This window comes from Pelophylax lessonae (genome assembly GCF_965119305.1).
Source record: "Pelophylax lessonae genome assembly, chromosome: 3".
NCBI lineage: Eukaryota > Metazoa > Chordata > Amphibia > Anura > Ranidae > Pelophylax > Pelophylax lessonae.
Genome location: NC_138770.1, coordinates 22031593 through 22058193, shown reverse-complemented (window position 1 = coordinate 22058193; position 26601 = coordinate 22031593). Strand labels below are relative to the sequence as shown.

The following is a 26601-nucleotide window of genomic DNA, read 5'->3' as shown; positions in this document are numbered from 1 at the left end:
CTCTGGACCAATCAGTGAGCAGTATAGGTGGAGGAATGTATTTAGTGTTAATGACCCACCTGTGCTGATCTCTGTAGGAGTGTCCTCCTCTATAAATGTCCCCGTTATTCCATCCTCCTCCATAGACTGCTGATCATCCCTCTCATACCTCTCTTCTTCTTCTGCTTTAACCTCAAATTCTATATCGATTGGATCTCCACTCTAAATCAAGAAAATGAAAGAATATCATCTGTAAAATATAAGATTTATTAATGTGACATCGCATAAAAATACACACATTGTCTCCATGAGTCTGTGTTTTATAATCTCTGTCTCACCAACCTTGTAACAGTGAGGGATGGTGTGACCTTCCTGTGTGGAATCCCGGGAATACAGAGGACAGGGACATCTCTCTGGTGGGTTCCTGGTATTAGGTGGCTCCATCATATCCTTGTGTCCTTCTGAAAACTCCTCCATCACTCCATACTCCTCATCCTCCTCTTTATACTCTTCTTTAACATCAATATTATCATCCCCAAGATTTCCACTCTAAATAAATAATAAAACATTTCTTGTAACAAATATACTGTGTATAAATCAGAACCACCAATAATTGTCAGTCAGCTACCTGATGATGGTGGGGGATGGTGTGACCTTCCTGTGTGGAATCCCGGGAATACAGAGGAGGGGGACATCTCTCTGGTGGGTTCCCATTACTGGATCCATCTGTAGGAAACACACACACTGACTGAATACATTGTTTCTATGTGTTTATCAGATGATGGGGGATCTAGGTGGAGCCTCCGTACTGCTCTCTCCTTTACAATAAAGTCTCCTCTTACCCGGTGATGTGAGGGGCGGCTGATTCTCCATCATGATGTCTTTGTAGAAGTGGATCTACAGATCCTCAAACATCAATCCATATACCCAAACAGTTTTTGTATTTAGTGGCCATCACTCACCTGTGCTGATGTCTGGAGAAGATTCCTCCTCTTTAACTTTGTCCATCATCCCAACCTCTTCCCTGAACTGCTGATCCCCCCTCACATACGTCTCTTCTTCCTCTTTAACCTCATCTTTTATATCTATCAGATTTTCATTCTAAACAAACAAAATAGCAGGGAATGGTTTCTTTAAAATATGAGCACAAATAACCTTATACCGAAAAGTGGAATATATTTTCATACAGTCAGATCACTTTTACGATCTCGACATCCATCTTCACCTACCTGATGATGGTGAGGGATGGTGTGACCTTCCTGTGTGGAATCCCAGGAATACAGAGGAGGGGGACATCTCTCTGGTGGGTTCCCATTACTGGATCCATCTGTAGGAAACACACACACTGACTGAATACATTGTTTCTATGTGTTTATCAGATGATGGGGGATCTAGGTGGACCCTCCGTACTGCTCTATCCTTTACAATAAAGTCTCCTCTTACCTGGTGATGTGAGGGGCGGCTGATTCTCCATCATGACGTCCTTGTAGAGATCCTTGTGTCCTTCTAAGAATCTTCTGAGAATTCTCCTCACCTCTCTGGTCAGGTCTGTGTTTTACTAATAGAAATAAGAGTGATGTCATGTGACCTCCCAGAATCCTCCTCACCTCTCCGGTCAGGTCTGTTCTTTATTAATTGAGATAAGAGCGATATCATGAGAGACGCGAGAGAAAGCAAGGTTCAGCATTGGGTCTGGGTGAAGAGTGGGGGACAGAAGCGTCAAATATGGGGTGTGAGGAGTGGAGATATGCAATGTTGAATAAGGGAATGAGGAGTGGGGGACAACAGTGTCAGTGGGGGTAGTGGAATATAGGTGAGCAGTGTGGGAAAGGGGGTGAGGAAAGGGGAACAACAGTGTTGGATGAGGAATGAAAAGTAGGGAACAGGGGTGATAGATGGGGGTGAGGAATGGGGGACAGCGGTGTTAGTTGGGAGTGAGGAGTGGGGGCCCAGTTGGTGTTGGGGCAGAGGACGGGATTAATGTTAGTAGTGACGAGGGAGGAAAGCTGCTGAATATTTCCAGAGGTGAGTGTCGGGGTCACCCCGAGCTCTGCCTCTTCCCCAGATAGATTATGAGTACCTCGGCTCTGCCTGGTGAGGGCGCTAGGAGAGCTTGAGAAAGTTTTGCTGCTCATCCTACTTATGTGATTTCGCCGGGGGACTGCAATCTGATTCTCAGTGTTATGCGTTCCTCTGTTTCTGCTCCCCCGACATAAACATGGAAGGAGAACATTTTCTTTTTGTAATTAAAGATTATATATAGAAAATAATATCTTATTACCTCCTCTGCTGCCACTTCCAGCTACGTCTCCTCTCTACTTCCTTCAGCCTTGCCACTGAAATTCCTATTTATAGCTGACATCACTTCCTCTGTGGACCTACAACACTTCCTGTCAGTATCTCACATCACTTCCTGTCAGTATCTTACATCACTTCCTGTCAGTATCTTACATCACTTCCTGTCAGTATCTTACATTACTTCCTGTCTATACCTCATATCACTTCCTGTCTGTGCGTTCCATCTGAGAGAAGTCAGTTCACCACCTTGTGGACCATATTGTAAGGTGACCAGATTTTTAAAATGAAATCCAGGGACATATTACTTTTTTTTGCAAATGGTAAACTATTTTATGAGCATATTTCCTTAAAATAATCTATGCGGTGTATGTGGGATGTGTTTATGGAATGATTGTATGATATATATGTTATTTCTCACATTTCCTCCATGACATAGAAAAAAAAAAGATAAAGATACTTTTTAGAATTTTTTGGGATAGGGCTACCAAATGTTAGGAAGATAAGATAGAGGAAAAACTTGGAGGGGGGGATGGGGCGGCTAAATTCAAATCTAATCCGGGCAGAAGTGATGGTGTCACCCTCTGCAAAAGGTAAGAAATACTGCAGAGTGGCAATGTGCAAATAGTGATGAAACACCCGATATATAAGCATAATAAAATGTAAAATATGCACATTAATTGTACTATTTATTATTATGGGGGAGGGGGTTCACCACTATTTGCACATTGCAGCACTGCAATATTTCTTACCTTTTGCAGAGAGGGTGACATCATCACTACTATATTGTAATACATTGGTGGATTTGCACTGGATATTCATTTATAGGTTTTACCATTATAAGTCCATTTGTAGAATTTTATAGATGAAGTGTAGGGCAGTGCTGCATATTTTGTTTTTTATTGTTGCACGTTAGATGAGGAAATCAGCTAACAAGATTCTCTTATTGCTTTTGAGATTTTTTTAGTTGCATGGTAGTTGTTTTACTTGATTTGTTATGTCCCCCTGTGGACTGGTAACCAGTGGCCCTGCATATTGATGGTCAGTGTGCCCCCTGTATGCTGGTGGTCAGTGTGCCCCCTGTATGCTGGTGGTCAGTGTGCCCCCTGTATGCTGGTGGTCAGTGTGCCCCCTGTATGCTGGTGGTCAGTGTGCCCCCTTTATGCTGGTAATCAGTGTGTCCCCTTTATGCTGGTGGTCAGTGTGCCCCCTGTATGCTGGTGACCAGTGTGCCCCTGTATGCTGGTGGTCAGTGTGCCCCCTGTATGCTGGTGGTCAGTGTGCCCCCTGTATGCTGGAGGTCAGTGTGCCCCCTGTATGCTAGTGGTCAGTGTGCCCCCTGTATGCTGGTGGTCAGTGTGCCCCCTGTATGCTGGTGGTCAGTGAGCCCCCTGTATGCTGGAGGTCAGTGTGCCCCCTGTATGCTGGAGGTCAGTGTGCCCCCTGTATGCTGGAGGTCAGTGTGCCCCCTGTATGCTGGTGCTACATGCAGGGTGCAGGAGGATTGTACCCTAGGAGAGAGTTCTGAAGAACAAATTGTAACGCCCCCAACGCCCCACACAAGTAACTGCCTCTTTTGTTGGGATTCCCAAGGAAGATGATCTTATTCCACCCGCTGACACTATTCGGTTGCCCACTGATTTCTTATTGGCCTATTGTGAGAGTGACTCAGACCTTTCTAGTAATTTGTATAGTCAGCTGTTCGAAGGTGCATTTATTGGCCAGTTGTCAGCTGTTATTAGTTCCACACAACACTGCTGTTAGTTTTAATTATGTGGTACTTTATATCTCAATGGAGTCTCCCACTTAGGAGTCCCATCATCTTTGGGGACCAAAGACATTCAAGTGGGGGGAGGATGTAGCCAAGTGAAGAAATCGCTACCAGCATAGTTAAGGCTTATATACTGTTCCTTTTAGTTTGTTTCTTATTTTGAGTTTCTCCTGAAGAGTGGCGTGTTGGATTGTGGAATATATAGTCCAGTGGAGGATGAAGACTGTGCAATGTGGGCCAAATGGAACTATCCTCCTAGGGAGATGCGGGTTCCGTGGGGGATTATGGGAGAGTCTATAAATAAGGGGAGGAGTCGGATGTTCGCTCTCTTGCCTCAGGGACCGCGTGCGGTGTGGATGTGCCGGAGAACCGCTGTGGAGAGCAGAGCGAGTAGAGGCTGTGGCCTAGTGCGGAGACACCTTGGAGAGGTGGCGGATGTCACAGAGGAGTGACTGATTTAGAGCGGAGACACCTTGGAGAGGTGGCAGAAGTTACAGAGAGGTGACCAGCCTGGTGCGGAGGACTGTCAGAGAGCAGTGTAAGAGGATTGGGTGAGAGATACCTAATTGTAGTGAGCACAGCAGCTCACAGACAAAGTGAAAGGGTCTGTGACGCAGCAGAGACACAGAGAGGGCTTTAATGTAGTGGAGGGGTTGCCATGGGACACTCCTGATCTTTCATATTGCTTGGCGAACCGGGAGGCCTCATCTGTACACATACAGTGGTTTATACTGACTTCATTGTAGACAGAGCCTGGATTACAAATACCCCTTTTTCCCTTTAGATTACAAATATTATTCATGGAATGATTAGAGCTCCAACTGCTGACGAAGATTAGCAAGGTCATGCCCAAGAAGAGACTCATTTAATTCATAGGAAAGGGGGCCCCCTATAGGTGATAGAGTGCACTCTTTCAGGTTATTTTTAAGATTGATATAGATTCTCTTGAGATATATCCATGCAGCTGAGTTAGTCAGATCCAACTGTTTTATCTACAGTTAATATAGAGTCAAACATCTGATTTGTCACTCTCACACATTTATAAGAGGAATTGAATCATTATTATATTCATATACTTCTTCAGTTAGATATTGTTAAATCTAGTTGTAGCTGACATTATTGGTGTATGAGATTCTGAGTCTTGGGCCACTCAGTGATTCTGGGACTTTAAGATTCAGAATCTCACTTTGGTTCTTTGCACTCATACTTCCTGTAGTGTTGAAACTATATCTGTTCATTTCCTTCTTAAGTCAGTAAACTGATATATTGCTATTCAAGTGTCATTGTTGTTTCTCTGAACTACCATGTCAGAACCCATAGTATCAAGCGGGTTGGAGGTGCCTCAGGATCAAGGGAGTGTGGAGGAAACGAACATATTCAGCAGCCCCTGTGGGGGGCACGCTACATATATATAATCTCTGTGCGCCAGTTTCTCCTTCCTTCATTAGCAGAAACACAGGATCTCCATCTTCCCTACTACGAGAACGGCGATCTGCCTTGTTTATATTGGCAGACAACTGTTCCGCCTCTCTCAGGAACGATTACTGGGTACCGACGGACACCGTGTCCGCCGGATCCGCTGATTGACCACCGGCGGCGCGTGTGCACGCCCCAGACCCGGAAAAGCAGATGATGGACAGGTACGTGATTTTGCGCAGAACGGCTGCCCTACAAAGTACATGTATGTGGGGCAGTCAAAGAAAAAAGTCTCCCTGATAAAGAGAGATGCTATGATTTGGTGGATTACATGCAGAACTCCTGGGCCCAGCTGAGGACATTTATAGCCGTATGCCCCGTACACACGTGCAGATTATCTGAAGACTTTTGTCTTCAGATTTAACTTTTCTATGTAGTGCAAGGGCCTGCCGGATTGCATACAAATTGAAAGTGTTTAGGTTTGACCTCATATTATATGGTTTTGGTAAGTCTGCAGACAAAAGTCTTCAGATAATCTGCACGTGTGTATGGGGCATTAAGATTGAAGATGTGGTGGATGTCTCCTTTTGGTTTGGGAACTGTGGACAGAGAAGAACTCCTGGAACTCTTCTGGCCTTAGCTCAGTGAGATAGAGTTTGGAAGACTAATGTCATAGACAGGTTGCCAAAAAGTTTAGGGCTTTAGAAAGGGCCTCCAATGGCTGTCAATGTGGTGCCTTCTCCACTCTCCATCTCACTAATAAAACCCCAATGGATGACTCTCTATGAACTGATCACATTCCAATCACCGATCATCTAATCATTGGTAAAAAAGAAGACTCGGCACAGAATATTGTACGAAGAGTTTTTATTGTACAAGATCAGAATAAGCGATTACCACACAGTAATGATATGAATAAAATAAAGCTTAAATCTTTTATAACAGAATTAACAAATGTGTCAAATATATTAATAATCATACATTGGTTGGACCAATAATAATCCGGCTAATTCAATAAATTAAAAGAAGCAAAAAATTTAAGCAAGCAATCATCAGGTATGCATTCTTGACCGTGATGCGATTGAGGACCCTATAATCAATGCAAGATCTCAACTCCCCCCCTTCTAAGAAGGTTCACCAGTGAAAGTTAATCCTGATTGGCTGCTGTGGGTTAATGCATGTTACAGGGATCTTTTTCCATCCAGTAGGTTAGATCTATATACATATTTATAAGTAGAACACAAAAAGAATGTATTGTCAGAATTGTTTGTCTGCTGCCCCATGTATTGTCATGAATGCCCACTTGTTGCCCCCATGTATTACCAACAGGTACGCACACCGTGGTGAAGAAGCACGATATTACGTGTGAAACGCGTCCACCTTTCTGTATCCCGTATTGACTGTCTGCAATAAATATCATCGCTATTACCTGTTGGAGTGCCACCATTTTCATTGGTTTTATGCCCCATATATTGTCAGGATTGCCCACTTATTACCCCATGTATTGTGCGGATTGCCCACCTGTTGCCCCATGTTTTGTCTTAATTGCTCACTTGTTGCCCCATGTATTGTCATGGTTTCCCGCCTGTTGTCTCATGTGGGGATGGATCGGTAAAGGTAGACAGTTGAGTCATTATTTTACCACCCCCCTTAAGCTTAAATGGCAGCCGGATGGGGCGGTACACATGGCACTGCAATTTGCGGCTGCTGCAAACCTCGCACCCCCCGGTCACATTGGGCAATGCTATTTAACTGAATGGGGTTGTGCCGCAACAGCCCCGATGCATACGGTTGCGGCGTACTGGCGTGGGCTTTACAGGGTTAACATAAGGGCTCCCAGCTGCCTGCCAACCCCACAGCGGGTCAGAGGGCGATGCGGGTGTAAACCAACCCTGAGTGGACTGTGGGTGTTTCACATTTGTTTATGGACTAAACAGTTCCACCCGTTACAATCCAGCGTCCATTTCCCGTAGTACCAGCAGGGGGTGCACTCTGATGTTTCATTATATTTCCTTTATTTTTAAACATTTCCCGCACTCTGAACACGAAATAGGACGCTTGCCTGTATGAACTTTCTGGTTTCTAAGATATAAACCTTTGTTTGGAAACATTTCCCGCACTCATAACAATAAAAAGGTCGCTCACCTGTGTGTAAGTAGGTGTTCTTTCTTAGTTAAACATTTCCCACACTCTGCACAAGATTAGAGACGCTCGCCTGTATGAACTTTCTGGTGTCTAATAAGTAAACATTTGTGCGCAAAACATTTCCCACACTCTGAACATGAATAGGGACGCTCACCTGTGTGTATTCTCTGATGGCTAAGAAGGTTTTCTTTACGATTGAAACATTTCCCGCACTCTGAACATGAAAAGGGACGCTCACCTGTGTGTATTCTCTGATGGATAAGAAGGGTTCCTTTTTCATTAAAACATTTTCCGCACTCTGAACATGAATAGGGACGCTCCCCTGTGTGAATTCTCTGATGCTTAAGAAAGTGTGCTTTGTGACTAAAACATTTCCCGCACTCTGAACATGAATAGGGAAGCTCACCCGTGTGTATTCTCTGATGGCTAAGAAGGTTTCTTTTATGATTAAAACATTTCCCGCACTCAGAACATGAATAAGGACGCTCACCTGTGTGTATTCTCTGATAGCTAAGAAGGTCTTCTTTTCGACTAAAACCTTTCCCGCACTCTGAACATGAATAGGGATGTTCCCCTGTGTGTATTCTCTGATGGCTAAGAAGGTCTCTTTTATGATTAAAACATTTCCCACACTCTGAACATGAATAGGGACGCTCTCCTGTGTGTATTCTCTGATGCTGAAGAAAGTGTGCTTTGTGATTAAAAGATTTCCCGCACTCTGAACATGAATAGGGACGCTCACCCGTGTGTATTCTCTGATGGCTAAGAAGGTGTTCTTTTCGACTAAAACATTTCCCGCACTCTGAACATGAATAGGGACGCTCCCCTGTGTGTATTCTCTGATGGCTAAGAAGGTTTCCTTTCGAAATAAAACACTTCCCGCACACTGAACATGAATAGGGACACTCACCTGTGTGTAGTCTCTGATGGCTAAGAAAGCTTATTTTATTATTAAAACATTTCCTGCACTCTGAACATGAATAGGGACGCTCCCCTGTGTGAATTCTCAGATGGCGAAGAAGGTGTCCTTTTTGATTAAAACATTTCCCGCACTCTGAACATGAAAAAGGTTGCTCCCCTGTGTGAATTCTCTGGTGCTGAAGAAGGTATCTTTTCTGTTTAAAATATTTCCCGCACTGTAAACATGAATAGGGTAGGTCACCTGTGTGTATTCTCTGATGGCTAAGAAGGCTTTTTTTGTATTTATAACATTTGCCGCACTCTGAACATGACAATGAATTCTCTCCTGTATGAACCCCTTTATGGTATAACGAAGATTCCCTGAGATGAGATGGTTTCCCGCACCCGTCGGCACTGTCAGATTTTAGAGGACTATGTGAAATATCAGGAGATTCCAATGATCTCCTCCAATGGTGAGGTCTGTCATGTATATTATGAGGAACGGGATTTACTTCTGGAGAAGATGCCATGTCATTATCTTCTGTAGTCACATCTTCCTCCGATGTCCTTCTATTCCCACCACAGAGTCCGTCTGTCAGAAGACAAGAAAAATTACCAAGAGTTTTCCACACTCATATACACTGCTCAACACTTTAAAATCAGAGTATAGCATCAAGTCAGGGAAACTCCTGCTGGGATATTTATCTGGTCAGTGAAGTAGCAGAGGGGGTTGTTACCAACAGGTGCACTAGATGGGCAACAATGAGACGACCTCCAAAACAGGAATGGTTTTACAGGTGGAGGCCACTGACATTTTTCCTACTCATCTTTTCTGAGTGTTTGTCGCTACTTTTGCATTTGGCTGGGGTCAGTGTCACTTCTGGTATAGGTATTTTTCAGGAGTAATATATGTCGGTCGAGCATTTTAAAGTTCGTAGCTCCCTCCTACTAGGTAGGTGCAAGGAAAAAGTTTATATGGCCCTGTCTGCTTATCGGGGGGGGGGGGGCGTTGATCATTCAGCTAGGCTGTCATGCGTTTCCAGGTGTGCCTGTTGAGTTTGGGGAGTCTCCCCACTGTGTTCAATGATGGGTCTTGTTGGACAGTGGAGGAAACCTGACCAATAGTGCAACAGGGCTTATATCTGTCTCAGTGGGCGGGACCTGCAGCAATGCACCCTGGGATGGGGTATAAGTCTGAGGGGAGCACATGACAGAGTGTCTTTGGCGGGAAGCAAAGTCCCAGGAGGAGGCTGCCGGCTGTCACTCCTCCTGTCAGAGGAAGCAAGTGTGTCCTGGGCTGTCGGCCTAGAGGACCGGAGGTTGAGCTGGGCTGCAGGAAAGGATCCAGAGTGCTGTGGACCGAGTGGAGCTGCTGGGCAGAAGTTTTCAGGAAAAACAGCGTTGTGAGTACTCAAAACTGCTCAAGGGTCTGCCTGGGAGAGGGGACCACTCCAGAAGGTCAGAGGGATCGGGGAGCCAGCTAACCAGTAGAGAAGGCTTAGAAAGGGGGTGCCAGTGTCTAAGCCCTGAAGATAAATGAGAGAAAGGGGGCACCAGTGCGGGCCCTGAAGTGTTCAGCAGTGCAGCAGTTCATACAAGTAGCTACCTCAGCAAGGAGTGCTTAAGGGAGCTTAAAGAGGACTTCATTATTGGAACTGGGTGCAATCACAACACCAAACTATGACAACTAACCCGATCAATGATACCACCCAACCAAACATCACTAAGTAAGCTTTAACCATTCTTCCATAATAACCCGAGCTGATATCTGGAGAAGTTTCTTCCTCTTTAACTGCGTCCATCATCCCAACCTCCTCTGTAAAATGCTGATCACCCCTCACATACGTCTTTTCCTTTATAACCCCAATTTGTACATTTATCAGATCTTCATCCTAAACCAACAAAATGGCAGAAATAATATTAAATACAAAAAAATAATAATAATAGAAAAATTATATCTTTTAGGGCCTGGGATTCTCATTCTCATCAACCTGATGATGGTGGGGGATGGTGTGATCTTCCTGTGTGGAATCCTGGGAATACAGAGGATGGAGACATCTCTCTGGTGGATTTCTGTAACTGGATGACTCCACCATGGTGTCCTGGTACTGCTTCCTGTGTCCTTTTGGAAACTCTGCCTCCTCCACTACAAAATCCTCATCATCCTCCTCTTTTATCTCTTCTTTAATGATGACCTGTGTGTAATCCTGGGAATACAGAGGATGGGGACATCTCTCTGGTGGGTTCCCATTACTGGATCCATCTGTAGGAAACACACACACTGACTGAATACATTGTTTCTATGTGTTTATCAGATGATGGGGGATCTAGGTGGATCCTCCGTACTGCTCTCTCCTTTACAATAAAGTCTCCTCTTACCCGGTGATGTGAGGGGCGGCTGATTCTCCATCATGAAGTCTTGGTAGAAATGGGTCTACAGATCCTCAAACATCAATCCATATACCCAAACAGTTTTTGTATTTAGTGGCCATCACTCACCTGTGCTGATGTCTGGAGAAGATTCCTCCTTCTTAACTTTGTCCATCGTCCCAACCTCTTCGCCGAAATGCTGATCACCCATCACATTCATCACTTCTTCCTCTTTAACCTCATCTTTTATATCTATCAGATTTTCATTCTAAACAAACAAAATAGCAGGGAATGGTTTCTTTAAAATGTGAGCACAAATAACCTTTTACGTTTAGTTGAATATATTTTCATACAGTCAGATCACTTTTACGATCTCAACATCCATCTTCACCTACCTGATGATGGTGGGGTATGGTGTGATCTTCCTGTGTGGGATCCCGGGAATACGGAGGATGGAGACATCTCTCTGGTGGGTTTCTGTAGCTGGATGACTCCATCATGGTGTCCTTGTACTGCTTCCTATGTCCTTTCGAAAACTCTGCCTCCTCCATTACAAAATCTTCATCATCTTCCATTTTTATCTCTTCTTTAATGTTGACCTCTGTGGAATCTTGGGAATACAGAGGATGGAGACATCTGTCTGGTGGGTTCCCATTACTGGATGCATCTGTAGGAAACACACACACTGACTGAATACATTGTTTCTATGTGTTTATCAGATGATGGGGGATCTAGATGGACCCTCCGTACTGCTCTCTCCTTTACAATAAAGTCTCCTCTTACCCGGTGATGTGAGGGGCAGCTGATTCTCCATCATGACGTGCTTGTAGAGATTCTTGTATCCTTCTAAGAATCTTCTGAGAATCCTCCTCACCTCTCCGGTTAGGTCTGTTTTTTTATTAATAGAGATAAGAGTGATGTCATGTGACCTCACAGAATCTTGCTCACCTCTCCGGTCAGGTCTGTGTTTTATTATTAGGGATAGGAAGTGATGTCATGTGACCTCCCAGAATCCTCCTCACCTCTACGGTCAGACATGTGTTTTAATAATAGAGATAAGGGAGGGAGTTTACCTGCTCATCCTACTTATGTGATTTCACCAGGGGACTGCAATCTGATTCTCAGTGTTATTTGTTTCTCTGTTTCCCTGGCATAAAAATGGAAGGACAACATTTTATTTATGTAATTAAAGACTATATATAGAAAATAATATCTTATTACCTCCTCTGCTGTAGAGCTGCACGATTAATCGTATGAAAATCGCAAACTCGATTCACCCCCCCTGACGATCTAAACCTGACATATGCACGATTCTTTGCATAGCAGAGAGAACAGCTGTGGAAAAAAAAAAAAAAGCCTCCCGGTGTTCCGTGAGAATTACCTACCCGTGAGAAAAACCTACCCTCGTCACTTCCGGTTGCACGGCACTGTTTGTAATGCGGCGTTTACATTAAAACAGCTGGGCTGCAATACGAGTGATCTCCACTCCTATCCCTGTCACTTCCCTCATCTCGGCTAGTAAATATAAAAGCGGCGGCGGGTGTATGAAAAGATAAATCACAGAGCCGCCAGCCGCTTTTATATTTACTAGCCGAGATGAGGGAAGTCACAGGGACAGGAGCGGAGTTGACTCATATTGCAGCCGAGATGTTTTAATGTAAGCACGGCGTGGGTAGGTTTTTTTCACGGATCAGTGATAATTTCATTCTAGTGCGCATGCGCACTACTCAGCTCCTCAGCTGTTACATTAGGTTGCCGGGGTTGTGAGCATGCGCACTGCTGCGCTGCTCAGCTGTTCCTGGCTGGAAGTGACGAGGGTAGGTTTTTCTCACGGGGTAGGTAATTCTCACGTTACACCGGCAAACGCCTATCAGCATCAGTCTCCCAGTAACTATGAACAAAATGATTACATTGTATCTTTTCCTTCCCTCTGCCAGGGAGAAAGGAAGTTTAACCTCTTAAAGACTGGACCTTTTTCTGATACTTGTATGCAAGTTAAAATCCGTTTTTTTTGCTAGAAAAGTACTTAGAACCCCCAAACATTTTATATATTTTTTAGCAGAGACCCTACAGAATAAAATGGCGATTGTTGTAATATTTTATGTCACATTGTATTTGCGCAGCAGTCTTTCAAACGCAATTAATAGACTTTAATGAATAAAAAAAAAAACGTAACAGTAAAGTTATCCCAATTTTTTTTATAATGTAAAAGATGTTACACATTGAATCGTGAGAGAATCGTGATCTTTATTCCAAGCTAAAAAATCGTGATTCTCATTTTGGCCAGAATCGTGCAGCTCTACTCTGCTGCCACTTCCAGCTACATCTCCTCTCTTCTTCCTCCCGACTTGCCTCTGAAATTCCTATTTATATCTGACATCACTTCCTCTGTGGACCTACATCACTTCCTGTCAGTGTCTTAAATTACTTCCTGTCTTTATCTCCTCACTTCCTGTCTGTATCTTGCATCACTTCCTGTCTGTGCGTTCCATCTGAGAGAAGTCAGGTCACCACCTTGTGGACCATATTGGGATTTTTATACTTAGCGTACTTACGGTGATTGTAGGTGTATTTTTTTTTTTTTAAGTAATTTTTATTGGAATTTTAATTTAACAATTTCAACAATAACATTTACAATTATTTGTTACTTCTGACTCATTGCTTGGTACATGTAACAACAGTTAAGAAAATGAAGGAAATTATGAGTACCAGGTAACAGTTAGATGAGAAAAAAACTATTATGATTAAATAAAACACAGCACACCCAAACTGCCTACCCCTAATGGGAACTATCTGTAAGTGGATTGGTTGCCGTGTACTAAGGTTTATTAGGGATGGGACCTTGGAACCAATTGATCTGAACTATAATGGAGATTTAGATATCACTTTTCTTTAGGTAAGTAGAGGCTCTTGGGTTGTTTAACCAAATTTGCCATTTCTTTTTAAATTTATTAGTAGATGAATTTTTGTATGCTAAAAGCAGTTCGTACTGTGCTTGTATATTCAGTCTGGTAATTACGTTGGACTGGTTGGGAGATTCGGTAGATTTCCACATACTAGCAATAGTAAGTCTTGCAGCTATTAGAATGTGTGCTACTATAGTTCTATAACATATTGGGTATAAATCTAGGTCTATTCCCAATAGTGCCATCGCAGGTGTCAGTTCTGTCAGGTTACCGGTTATTTTGGCTATAAGTGAAGAAATAGATTTCCAGAAACGTATTAAATTCTTGCAGGCCCAGAGAGTGTGGTGAAGATTTCCTGTTACTTCATTGCATCTCCAGCATATCGGGGAGGCAGAAGGAAATATTTTCGATAATCTATATGGTGTCAAGTACCATCTGTTTAGAATTTTTTGTGAATTATCCCAATGCTCAATGCATGAGGATGCTTTATTATTAATCAATAATGCTTTTTGCCATTGTTCCCGCGTAAAATTTTGTGAGAGATCCTTTTCCCATTTCGTCATATTAGGATTTTTATTACTGGAAAAGGAAAGTAGATTAAAGAATAGTTTTATTCCTTTCTTTTTTTGTGAGTTTTGGCCTGTAAAAAATTGCCATATTTCCGTGGGAATATCAATATTATCATTGAGTTTCAGATCTTTTAGTCGGGTGCATTTCCTTAGTTTATCCTCCACAACACTCCTGAGATGCAACGGAAGGTTATTATAATAATGGTAACCTTGATTTATCCACTCTTCGGCCGATAATCTTATTTTATAGTAGTCTATTATTCTTGTAGGTAATGCTACTTTCGAGTATATGTTTCCAGTTTTAGTTTTGGATAGGATATGCTTCCATGCTAATAGTATTGATTTGATAGAAAGAAGGTTGGGTATGACTATTTTTTTGGGTATTATAATTTTGGCCATAGAAAGGGCAAATAGATCGTGTCCTTTAGTGATCTCTTTTTCAATGTTTGTCCATAGTTTGTCCTCATGATAGGAGAACCAGAATTTCATTTGGTCTAATAGTGATGCATAGTAGTAATTTTTTATATCTGGCAATCCCATTCCTCCTAAGGCTTTGGGAGTTGTTAATATTGAGAATGCTACTCTGGGTTTTTTCTTATTCCATATAAAATGTTTTAATGTAATATTCATCTGCGCGAAAAGTTTGGGGGTTATCAGGATGGGGAGGGACCGGAAATAGTATAAGATTTTAGGTAGTATTTGCATTTTAAAGGCTGCTATTTTACCAACCCATGATAATTGAACGTTTTGGATATGTTGTAGGTCTTTGTTAGTTTGTTCTATGAGTTTGGGAAAATTAATTTGGTATAATTTGGAGGTTGGGTACGTCAATTGTATACCTAGATATGATATAGATACATCATCCCAATTGTAGCCATATTTCTCACGCAGGTTTTTAATGTGATCTTTCTCAATATTCATAGGTAGGACATAGCATTTGTTTTGATTGACTTTGTAGTAGGAGACTTTACTATATTGATCTAGTATTTTTTGAACAGTGGGTAAAGATATGTCAGGGGTTGTCATTGTTAGAATAATATCGTCTGCGAATAGCCCCAGTTTATGTTCATATTGCCCTATTTTATTGCCATTAATATCGGGGTTATTGCGTATATATTCCGCTAAAGGCTCTATTGCTAATGAGAATATTATTGGTGATAGTGGACAACCTTGTCTGGTTCCATTGGTCAAATTAAAGCTTTTGGATATTAAACCTGAGGAGAACACTTTAGCTGAGGGTTGTGAGTATAAAGTCATAATGGCCGAGTGTATAAATCCCTTGATTCCAAATTTTTCTAGAGTTTTAGAAATAAACTTCCAATGCATTCTATCAAAAGCTTTCTCTGCATCTAATGCTAAGAGAATCGCGGGAGTTTGACTATTTTCTATATGATTAATTAGATTTATCATTCGTCTAGTACCATCAGGGGCTTGTCTTCCTTTAACGAAACCTACTTGGTCTGGACTAATGAGATATGATGTTATATTATTTAGTCGGTTCGCTAATATTTTTGCATAGATTTTTATATCCGCGTTGAGTAAGGATATAGGTCTATAATTGATGGGTGAGGTTGGGTCTTTTCTTGGTTTGGGAAGGGTAATTATTAGTGCTTCTAACATCTCTTTTGGGTATTTTCCAGATTTGGCTACTTGGTTAAATAATTTGGTCAGGTATGGAGATAAGATGTTGCTGAAGGCTTGATAATATTCTCCAGACAATCCATCAATCCCGGGGGTTTATTATTTGGGTAAAGATGTAATAACTGTGAGGGTTTCTGACTCTGATATTGGGGCATTGAGTGATTCTAGATCTTTGGGGTATATTTCAGGTAGGTTTATTGTTTTTAGGAAGTCAGATATTTCACATGTGGGTTGATGGGTGTTTAGGTCCTCTTTAAGATTATACAGGGATTCATAATACTCTGAGAAGGTATCAGCTATTTCCTGGGGGTTATAACTTACTTTACCTGATTTGGGATGAATTATTTTGCTAATTTTATTTTTAATTTGTCGTTGGCGTAGTTGGTTAGCCAATAGTTTGCTAGCTTTGTTGCCTTGGGAGTAGTAGTTTAGTTTCAGTCTTTTTAAGTATTTATCGTGATCTTCTATCAAAATTATTCTTAAATCTGTTCTGAGGTTATTGAGTTGTTGTTCTAGTTTTATATCATTAGGGGTATTTTTGTGTTTTTCTTCTAGTCCCGAGATATCCTTTAATATTTTATTTATTGTGTCGTTTTTCTTTTTTTTTTCCCTAGCCGCTACTTGGATTAGTAGACCTCTAATATAGGCTTTATGAGAACACCATAAGGTGGTGTTTTCCACCGAGTCATTATCGTTAATTACAAAGAATTCTTTAAGTTTTTCTTTTAGCATGGACAAATGTTTTTCTTGGGAAAGGATATAAGTGTTGTTTCTCCATACTCTGTTATTGGCACAGGGTTGTCCTATTTTGATTTCCATTGTTATAGGGGCATGATCAGACCAAGAGATATTGTGTATCTGAGCATTGATTATATTCTGCAATAATAATTTGTCTGTAATAAAATAGTCTATTCTGGAATAAGATTTGTGAACATGGGAGTAATATGTGTAATCCCTTTCGGTGGAATGAAGGCACCTCCAGGGATCATACATATCCTCATTAGAGAAAATACTGTTTAGGCCAATTCTTTTAGTGTGTCCTTGCTTGGAGGTGTCCATAAGGGGGTCCAATGGTGCATTAAGATCTCCACATATAATAAGGTTTCCTTTTTGTATTTTCCGTGCCTTCGATATTACTTTCTTTATGAACTGATGAGGGTTTTTGTTGGGGGCATAGATATTAACTATGGTATATTCTGTGTTTTCAATAGTTCCTACTGGTATGATGAATCTTCCTTGAGAGTCAGCTTTAATATTCAGAGGTTGAAAGGACACAGAGTCTTTTATTGCTAAGATAACTCCTTTCTTTTTCTTGGTGTTGTTGGAGACAAAGATATGCGGAAACTTGTGATGAGAGAATTTTGGTGCTTTGTTTGCTGCAAAGTGAGATTCTTGTATGCAGACAATGTCACTGTCATGTTTTAAAATGTCATTCCATAGAGCTTTACGCTTATACGGGCTGTTGAGACCTCTTGCATTAATTGACAAAAATGTAAGACCCATTAGATTGGTAAGGTTTTTTTGATGGAGACTAACATTAGTAGATGTTTTGAAGAGAAAAGTGATATATTGAGATCTTCATTGTTGGATCCTGTTCCATCCAGTAGGTGGCAGTGTTGTACCCTGTAATTTTCTGAAAGTAGTGTAGAACTAAAACCATAAACCATAGGTGTAGAAAGGTAAAAAGGGAGATGTAATTTAACTCCTGTGTACATTAGGACTGTACTGGTTATTGGGGTTAATGAAAAGTTAGAAACAAACTGAGAACAAGGAAAAAGAAAACTCCCCGACATGGGGTTCCCTGAGTTATTCAATACCTGAGGGCGGATAATATCCTATTTTTCCTGTGTGTGACCATAAAAATATATGGTGAATGGGAAAGATTCTCCTTTATAGGTGAAATATTTTATTTATTACTTGTTTGCCATTGCTGTGGGATTTTCTCAGGTGGACCTTTGCCAAGCGCATTCTCGTCATCTTTTGGTAATAAGCCCCACGATTTTAGAATTTTCAGGCCTTCTTCCATGTTGGTGATATTATACGTCATTCCATCTCGGTCTATCATAATTTTCGTAGGAAATCCCCATTTGTAAATTATTTTATGATTCTTTAGAATTTTAGTAATCGTGTTTAAATTCTTGCGTGCCTGTATAGTTGCCTGTGAAAGATCTGAGTATAATATTATTCCTGCATAGGGATCTGGTAGAGGTGAGTTATGCTGTGCAAATTGCATCAACTGGTCTTTTACTTGAAAAAAGTGGATTTTGGCAATAACATCCCTAGGCAGCCTTTGTGGTATATGTGCGGGTTTAGGTAACCGGTCTGCACGGTCTATCATCAGTTCCTGATGGGGAATCGTAGGTAGCAGTGTGGAAATCATTTCTTTTAGGAAGCTTTTCAGATCAGCAGGCTTTATGTTCTCAGGAATGCCTCGGAATTTTACATTATTCCTTCTTGATCTGTCTTCCAAATCTGCTACTTTTAGTTTAAGATTTTTAATCTCATCCTCCAGCTCGAAATGTGCATCAACTAGATCATTATGTGCATTGGTGAAATCGCACATTTTATTTTCTACATAGTCCACTCTCTCTCCAAGGTTGTCTATTTCTTTTTTAGATTGGTGCATAAAGCTCATCACATCATATTGTAGGGCTCCTCTTAATGACATTATTATGTCTTTAATTGTGGAATCTGATATAGGTTGGCCTGTGGTGGGTATTGCATTTAATTTTGCATCATATGGATTGTTACCACGTGTGAAATCATAGTCATGATCATGATCAATATCACTTACATTTCCATTGGAAGGAGTGATTTTCCTCTTCTGCTTTAGAGGGCTGCTGGTGTCATCTTGCATCTGCAGACTGCATTCATTTGGGGCATTCTGTGATCCTTCTCCTTCTTCAGCATTCATTTCTTGCTCTCTAGCATTGCCATGAGAGGGGGAGGAGTCAGCGCCATTTTGGTATTTTCCTGGAGTCCCGGCCGGGCTCCTAAAGTCCCCTAATTTGAGGGGAATTCCTCTTTCTTTCCTCTTCCCCATCCTTCCGCTAGATTGCTGCATCTTTTGGGTGTTTTTTCAATCCCTCAGGAGTGCTGAAAGTCGCTTTCCTTTACTGCAGGGAGCCCATTATCAGAGAGCTCTATGCAGCAGCTTCCATTTGCCTTCACAGCCGGCCACGCCCCCCCTCCACTGTGACCTCTTTTATCTCCAGCAGATGATGACATATACACATAATATCTGACAAAAGTAAGTACACCCCTCACATTTTTGTAAATATTTTATTCTATCTTTTCATGTGACAACACTGAAGAAATGACACTTTGCTACAATGTAAAGTAGTGAGTGTACAGCTTGTATAAGACTCCATTCACACTAGCGCGACTTGTCAGGCGACTTGGTTGCCTGACAAGTCGCGGTCGATCGCCCGCCATTGAATAGTACAGGACCCGTTCTAATAGGAGCGACACAAGTCGCTCCGACTTAGAAAAAGGGTCCTGTACTAATTTGGGGCGACCTGGAGGCGACTTGCATTGGCTTCAATTATATGAAGTCCGTGCAAGTCGCGCCGAGGTCGCGGTGCACGCTGTGCACCGCGACTTCACAGGTCGCCCCAGCAAGTCGTGTCGCCCCTGTCTGAACGGGGTATAACAGTGTAAATTTGCTGTCCCCTCAAAATAACTCAACACACAGCCATTAATGTCTAAACTGCTGGCAACAAAAGTCAGTACACCCCTAAGTGACAATGTCCAAATTGGGCCGAAAGTGTCAATATTTTGTGTGGCCGCCATTATTTTCCAACACTGCCTGAACCCTCTTGGGCATGGAGGTCACCAGAGCTTCACAGGTTGTCACTGGAGTCCTCTTCCCCTCCTCCATGATGACATCACAGAGCTGGTGGATGTTAGAGACCTTGCGCTCCTCCCCCTTCTGTCTGAGGATTCCCCAAAGATGCTCAATAGGGTTTAGGTCTGGAGACATGCTTGGCCAGTCCATCACCTTTACCCTCAGCTTCTTTATCAAGGCAGTGGTCATCTTGGAGGTGTTTGGGGTCGTTATGTTGGAATATTGCCCTGCGGCCCAGTCTCTGAAGGGAGGGGATCATGCTCTGCTTCAGTATGTCACAGTACATGTTGGCATTCATGGTTCCCTCAATGATCTGTAGATCCCCAGTGCCGGCAGCACTCATGCAGCCCCAGACCATGACACTCCCACCATCATGCTTGACTGTAGGAAGACACACTTGTCTTTGTACTCCTCACCTGGTTGCCCCCACACACGCCTGACACCAAATAAGTTTATCTTGGTCTCATCAGAGCACAGGAGATGGTTCCAGTAATCCATGTCCTTATTCTGCTTGTCTTCAGCAAACTGTTTGCGGGCTTTCTTGTCCATCATCTTTAGAAGAGGCTTCCTTCTGGGATGACAGCCATGCAGACCAATTTGATGCAGTGTGCGGCATATGGTCTGAGCACTGACAGGCTGACCCCTCCCCTACCCCTTCAACCTCTGCAGCAATGCTGGCAGCACTCATACGTCTATTTCCCAAAGACAACCTTTGGTAATGATGCTGAGCATGCCACTCAACTTCTTTGGTGGACCATGGGGAGGCCTGTTCTGAGTGGAACCAGTCCTGGTAAACCACTGTATGGTCTTGGCCACCGTGCTGCAGCTCAGTTTCAGGATCTTGGCAATCTTCTTATAGCCTAGGCCATCTTTATGTAGAGCAACAATTCTTTTTTTCAGATCCTTATAGAGTTCTTTGCCATGAGGTGCCATGCTGAACTTCCAGTGACCAGTATGAGAGAGTGAGAGCGATAACACCAAATTTAACACACCTGCTCCCATTCACACCTGAGACCTTGTAACACTAACGAGTCACATGACACCGGGGAGGGAAAATGGCTGATTGGGCCCAATTTGGACATTTTAAGAGGGGTGTACTCACTTTTGTGAGATACTGTATAGTGTGGAAATGTAGAATAACCCCGTATATTACAATGAGTGAATTTATGGTCTGTACCACGAGGGGAGTTATTGGTGTCAGTAAATTGCGGTTCCAGACATTGTATGTGGGGGATGAAATGATAATTAAAGGTCGGGATTAGGGAAGATTTCTGTAAGATTTTACACGGGAATGATCAGCGCCCCCTCCAGAGACACTATGATGAGTCACACAATAGGAGTCTGAGAGGGACTGGATTTTGGGGGAATGCATAGTTGCCAACGCTCACAGATTTCCTGGGACATTCACAGGAAATTGACTGCTGTCCCAAGGAGAATCCCAAAAATGTATCAATGTCCCGGGCAGCAGCCAGCCTAGTAGAGACTCTGCATCGTAACCCCCCCCCCCCAGTGCTGGGGTAACACACAGGTTAATATGAGAGCTTTCTCAGATCCTCCCCCTGCCTCATCCTCTCCACCGGATTTACCATGCAAGGAGGTCAGGTGGCGTTTGCCTCTCAATGATTGGGTGGGACTCAGAGAGGGGGTGTGGCTAGCCTCAGCAAGGTGAAGATGAATATGGCAGCCCGACCTGATGCCATCCAAGCAGCCAGAGGGGTATTTCTACCCTGCAGTTCAGTCTCTGGGGGAAAATCATGATAGCTCGGCTTTTTGTCTCTTTTTTTTTGTATGTAGTGAGGAAACTGCACTGACCGGTGTACTCACTGACATCCCTCCCCCATACACAGAACATTGTATATATTCATGGCTGTGTGAGAAGCCTCTGCTGTCAGCTGTGTCCTTCGCTTCTGACCTTCTCTATCATGTCCGCAATCTCTGAACCCATCTCTGGTATCATGTCTGCAGTCTCTGAACCCATCTCTGGTATCATGTCTGCAGTCTCTGACAATCTCTTGTATCATGTCTGCAGTCTCTGACCATCTCTTGTATCATGTCCGCAGTCTCTGATCATCTCCTGTATCATGTCCGCAGTCTCTGACAATCTCTTGTATCATGTCTGCAGTCTCTGACCATCTCTTGTATCATGTCCGCAGTCTCTGATCATCTCTTGTATCATAGCCGCACAGTCTCTGACCATCTCTTGTATCATGTCCGCACAGTCTCTGACCATCTCTTGTATCATGTCTGCAGTCTCTGACCATCTCTTGTATCATGTCTGCAGTCTCTGATAATCTCTTGTCTCATGTCCGCACAGTCTCTGACCATCTCTTGTATCATGTCCTCAGTCTCTGACCATCTCTTGTATGATGTCCGCACAGTCTCTGACGATCTCTTGTATGATGTCTGCAATCTCTGAACCCATCTCTTGTATTTGTTTGATGGGATCTGCCTGGGGGGATGGTATTTGGAGTATCTTTATCTGCTGATTGTTAAACGTTCTGCCATACACATATTGCTATTGTGGTGTAGGATCTGTGCCTGCTCTCCCTCCATCCCTCTTTCTTTCCTTCTCTCTCCTTCCCTCCCTATCTCTCTCTTTTTCTTTCTTTCTTCTCCCTTCATCCCTCTTTCACCTCAGACTCTATTTAACCACACCCCCTTTAGGGTAGGATGTTTTTTAGGACCCCTTTGCCTGCCAATAGCCCTCCTGGACAAAGATTTGTGTTTTCCAATCCAAACACGTCAGATGTCACCAGGTTAGGAGAGCGCCCTCTCTGGTTACATCTAAGCCGTATCCGGGCCCGCCATCCACCGGAGTATCTGTGACCGAGACCCTGGCAGTGGATTAGAGCTTCTGCTCTTTATGCCAATATTCCCCATTTACTGCTATATAGGGGTATATTGCTTCACAGGCACCACAAACTCTGGGGGACTACAGAGCCCAGCACACCTATTCATCTACAGCCGGGGGTCTTCTGAGTAAGTGCTGCCAGATTACCCCAGGAGTTGTCTGACACTTTGTTATCAGAAAGTTTTATTGGAATTATCGTGTTGTGGGTTCAGATATTTTATCCATAGTGCAAGCGCTGTCCCAACATTTATTATTTGTAGAATAACCCCTTCAGGGTCAGAGCATTTACCCTGTTGCAAGTATGACCTTTGTGACCTGATAGTTCCACCACTGTCTCACCTCCACCGATCTCCCACAAAGGCCTCACCTCCACCAATCTCCCACACAGGGCTCCCCTCCACCGATCTCCCACACACACAGGGCTCCCCTCCACCGATCTCCCACACACACAGGGCTCCCCTCCACCGATCTCCCACACACACAGGGCTCACCTCCACCGATCTCCCACACACAGGGCTCACCTCCACCGATCTCCCACACACAGGGTTCACCTCCACGGATCTCACACACAGGGCTCACCGCCACCGATCTCCCACACAGGGCTCCCCTCCACCGATCTCCCACACAGGGCTCACCTCCACCGATCTCCCACACACACAGGGCTCACCTCCACCGATCTCCCACACACAGGGCTCACCTCCACCAATCTCCCACACAGGGCTCACCTCCACCGATCTCCCACACAGGGCTCACCTCCACCGATCTCCCAAAAACAGGGCTCACCTCCACCGATCTCCCACACACAGGGCTCACCTCCACCGATCTCACACATAGGGCTCACCTCCACCGATCTCCCTCACAGGGCTCACCTCCACCGATCTCCCACACACACAGGGCTCACCTCCACCGATCTCACGCACACAGGGCTCACCTCCACTGATCTCCCACACAGGGCTCACCTCCACCGATCTCCCACACAGGGCTCACCTCCACCGATCTCCCACACACACAGGGCTCACCTCCACCGATCTCACACATAGGGCTCACCTCCACCGATCTCCCTCACAGGGCTCACCTCCACCGATCTCCCACACACACAGGGCTCATCTCCACCGATCTCACACATACAGGGCTCACCTCCACCGATCTCCCACACAGGGCTCACCTCCACCGATCTCCCACATAGGGCTCACCTCCACAGATCTCACACACAGGGCTCCCCTCCACCGATCTCCCACACACACAGGGCTCCCCTCCACCGATCTCCCACACACACAGGGCTCACCTCCACCGATCTCCCACACACACAGGGCTCCCTTCCACCGATCTCCCACACAGGGCTCCCCTCCATCGATCTCCCACACACACAGGGCTCCCCTCCACCGATCTCCCACACACACAGGGCTCCCCTCCACCGATCTCACACACACACAGGGCTCACCTCCACCGATCTCCCACACACACAGGGCTCCCCTCCACCGATCTCCCACACAGGGCTCCCCTCCACCGATCTCACACACACAGGGCTCCCCTCCACCGATCTCCCACACAGGGCTCACCTCCACCAATCTCCCAAAAACAGGGCTCACCTCCACCGATCTCCCACACACAGGGCTCACCTCCACCGATCTCCCACACACAGGGCTCACCTCCACCGATCTCCCACACAGGGCTCACCTCCACATATCTCCCAAAAACAGGGCTCACCTCCACCGATCTCCCACACACAGGGCTCACCTCCACTGATCTCCCACACACAGGGTTCACCTCCACCGATCTCACACACAGGGCTCACCGCCACCGATCTCCCACACAGGGCTCACCTCCACCGATCTCCCACACAGGGCTCACCTCCACCGATCTCACACCCTGGGCTCACCTCCACCAATCTCCCACACACAGGGCTCACCTCCACCGATCTCGCACACACAGGGCTCACCTCCACCGATCTCCCACACACAGGGCTCACCTCCACCGATCTCACACACACAGGGCTCACCTCCACCGATCTCACACCCAGGGCTCACCGCCACCAATCTCACACCCTGGGCTCACCTCCACCAATCTCCCACACACAGGGTTCACCTCCACCGATCTCTCACACACACAGGGCTCACCTTCACCGATCTCACACACACAGGGCTCACCTCCACCGATCTCAGACACAGAGGGCTCATCTCCACCGATCTCCCACACACAGGGCTCACCTCCACCGATCTCCCACACACACACAGGGCTCACCTCCACCGATCTCACACACACACACAGGGCTCACCTCCACCGATCTCACACACACACAGGGCTCACCTCCACTGATCTCCCACACAGGGCTCACCTCCAAAAACTAAACAGCCCAAACCAAATGTTTTCCCATGGGGCAATAGTTCTTTAATGTACAACATACTATTATTGTGTGACCAATACCATCCAAATAATTCTTACTTTCATTTCCCAAAGTTATCCGTCTACAAGGAGACCTGTATAGATCAAATGAGGATGGAGGAGGACCGGAGTCACATGACTGAGAATATACTAAACCTCACCCTGGAGATCATCTACCTGCTGACCGGAGAGGTGAGGAGGATTCTGGGAGGTCACATGACATCACTCTTATCTCTATTAATAAAACACAGACCTGACCAGAGAGGTGAGGAGGATTCTGGGAGGTCACATGACATCACTCGTATCTCTATTAATAAAACACAGACCTGACCGAAGAGGTGAGGAGGATACTGGGATTCTAACATGATATTCCTATTGCTTCCTCAATACAGAGATTTCCTCTTCTGAAGTCAGGTGATCATATGACCATCACAGTGCCTCCATGTGACTCCCAAAAACCTGAGAGACACAACATGCAGAAGATTCTAGAAGTCACCAAGAAGATGATGGAGCTGCTGACAGGAGAGGTGAGCGGTGCTGGGAATTCTGGGACATTATCCAGTAACAGACAAGGGATGTGTCTGGATGGTGACTGTATCATTGTGTGTGTCAGGTTCCTATAAGGTGTCAGGATGTCACTGTCTATTTCTCCATGGAGGAGTGGGAGTATTTAGAAGGACACAAGGATCTCTACAAGGACGTCATGATGGAGAATCAGCCGCCCCTCACATCACCGGGTAAGAGGAGACTTTATTGTAAAGGAGAGAGCAGTACGGAGGGTCCACCCAGATCCCCCATCATCTGATAAACACATAGAAACAATGTATTCAGTCAGTGTGTGTGTTTCCTACAGATGGATCCAGTAATGCGAACCCAGCAGAGAGATGTCCCCGTCCTCTGTATTCCCGGGATTCCACACAGGAAGGTCACACCATCCCTCACCATCATCAGGTAGAGGATTGACTTTATTGTCAGTTCTGATTTATACACAGCTTTTTTTTTTTCAATGAATGTTTTATTATATATTCAGAGTGGAATCCTCGGGGATTATAATATTGTTGTTATAGAAGAGTATAAAGAGGAGGATGAGGAGTATGGAGTGATGGAGGAGTTTAAAGAAGGACACAAGGATATGATGGAGCCACCTAATACCAGGAACCCACCAGAGAGATGTCCCCGTCCTCTGTATTCCCGGGATTCCACACAGGAAGGTCACACCATCCCTCACTGTTACAAGGTTGGTGGGACGGAGCATCCAGAACATGGATTTGTGTAGAAAATGTGTGGATTTTTTATGTGAAGTCGCAATAATAAAGCTTATATTTTACAGATTATATTCTCTCTCATTTTCTTGGTTTAGAGTGGAGATCCAATTGATATAGAATTTGAGGTTAAAGCAGAAGAAGAAGAGACGTATGTGAGGGATGATCAGCAGTCTATGGAGGAGGATGGAATAACGGGGACATTTATAGAGGAGGACACTCCTACAGAGATCAGCACAGGTGGGTCATTAACACTAAATACATTCC

General features: G+C 44.2%; 3 protein-coding genes across 3 annotated transcripts in view; 1 reads left to right on the top strand and 2 right to left on the bottom strand.

Annotated features, from left to right (window-relative positions):
- The window catches only part of LOC309550245 (uncharacterized protein), a gene marked incomplete at its 3' end in the record, with an annotated part of 2091994 nt that overhangs the window by 612397 nt on the left and 1452996 nt on the right, over positions 1 to 26601 (top strand).
- Positions 1 to 26601, bottom strand: part of LOC309548867 (uncharacterized protein) — a gene marked incomplete at both ends in the record, with an annotated part of 400016 nt that overhangs the window by 273755 nt on the left and 99660 nt on the right.
- The window catches only part of LOC309548868 (uncharacterized protein), a gene marked incomplete at both ends in the record, with an annotated part of 132483 nt that overhangs the window by 13381 nt on the left and 92501 nt on the right, over positions 1 to 26601 (bottom strand). Inside the window, 3 exons of the mRNA XM_082248799.1 lie at positions 7687 to 8781; positions 16614 to 17461; positions 17910 to 19056. Of these exons, the coding sequence (XP_082104925.1) occupies positions 7687 to 8781; positions 16614 to 17461; positions 17910 to 19056 (3090 nt within the window). The remainder of the gene's footprint in view (positions 1 to 7686; positions 8782 to 16613; positions 17462 to 17909; positions 19057 to 26601) is intronic.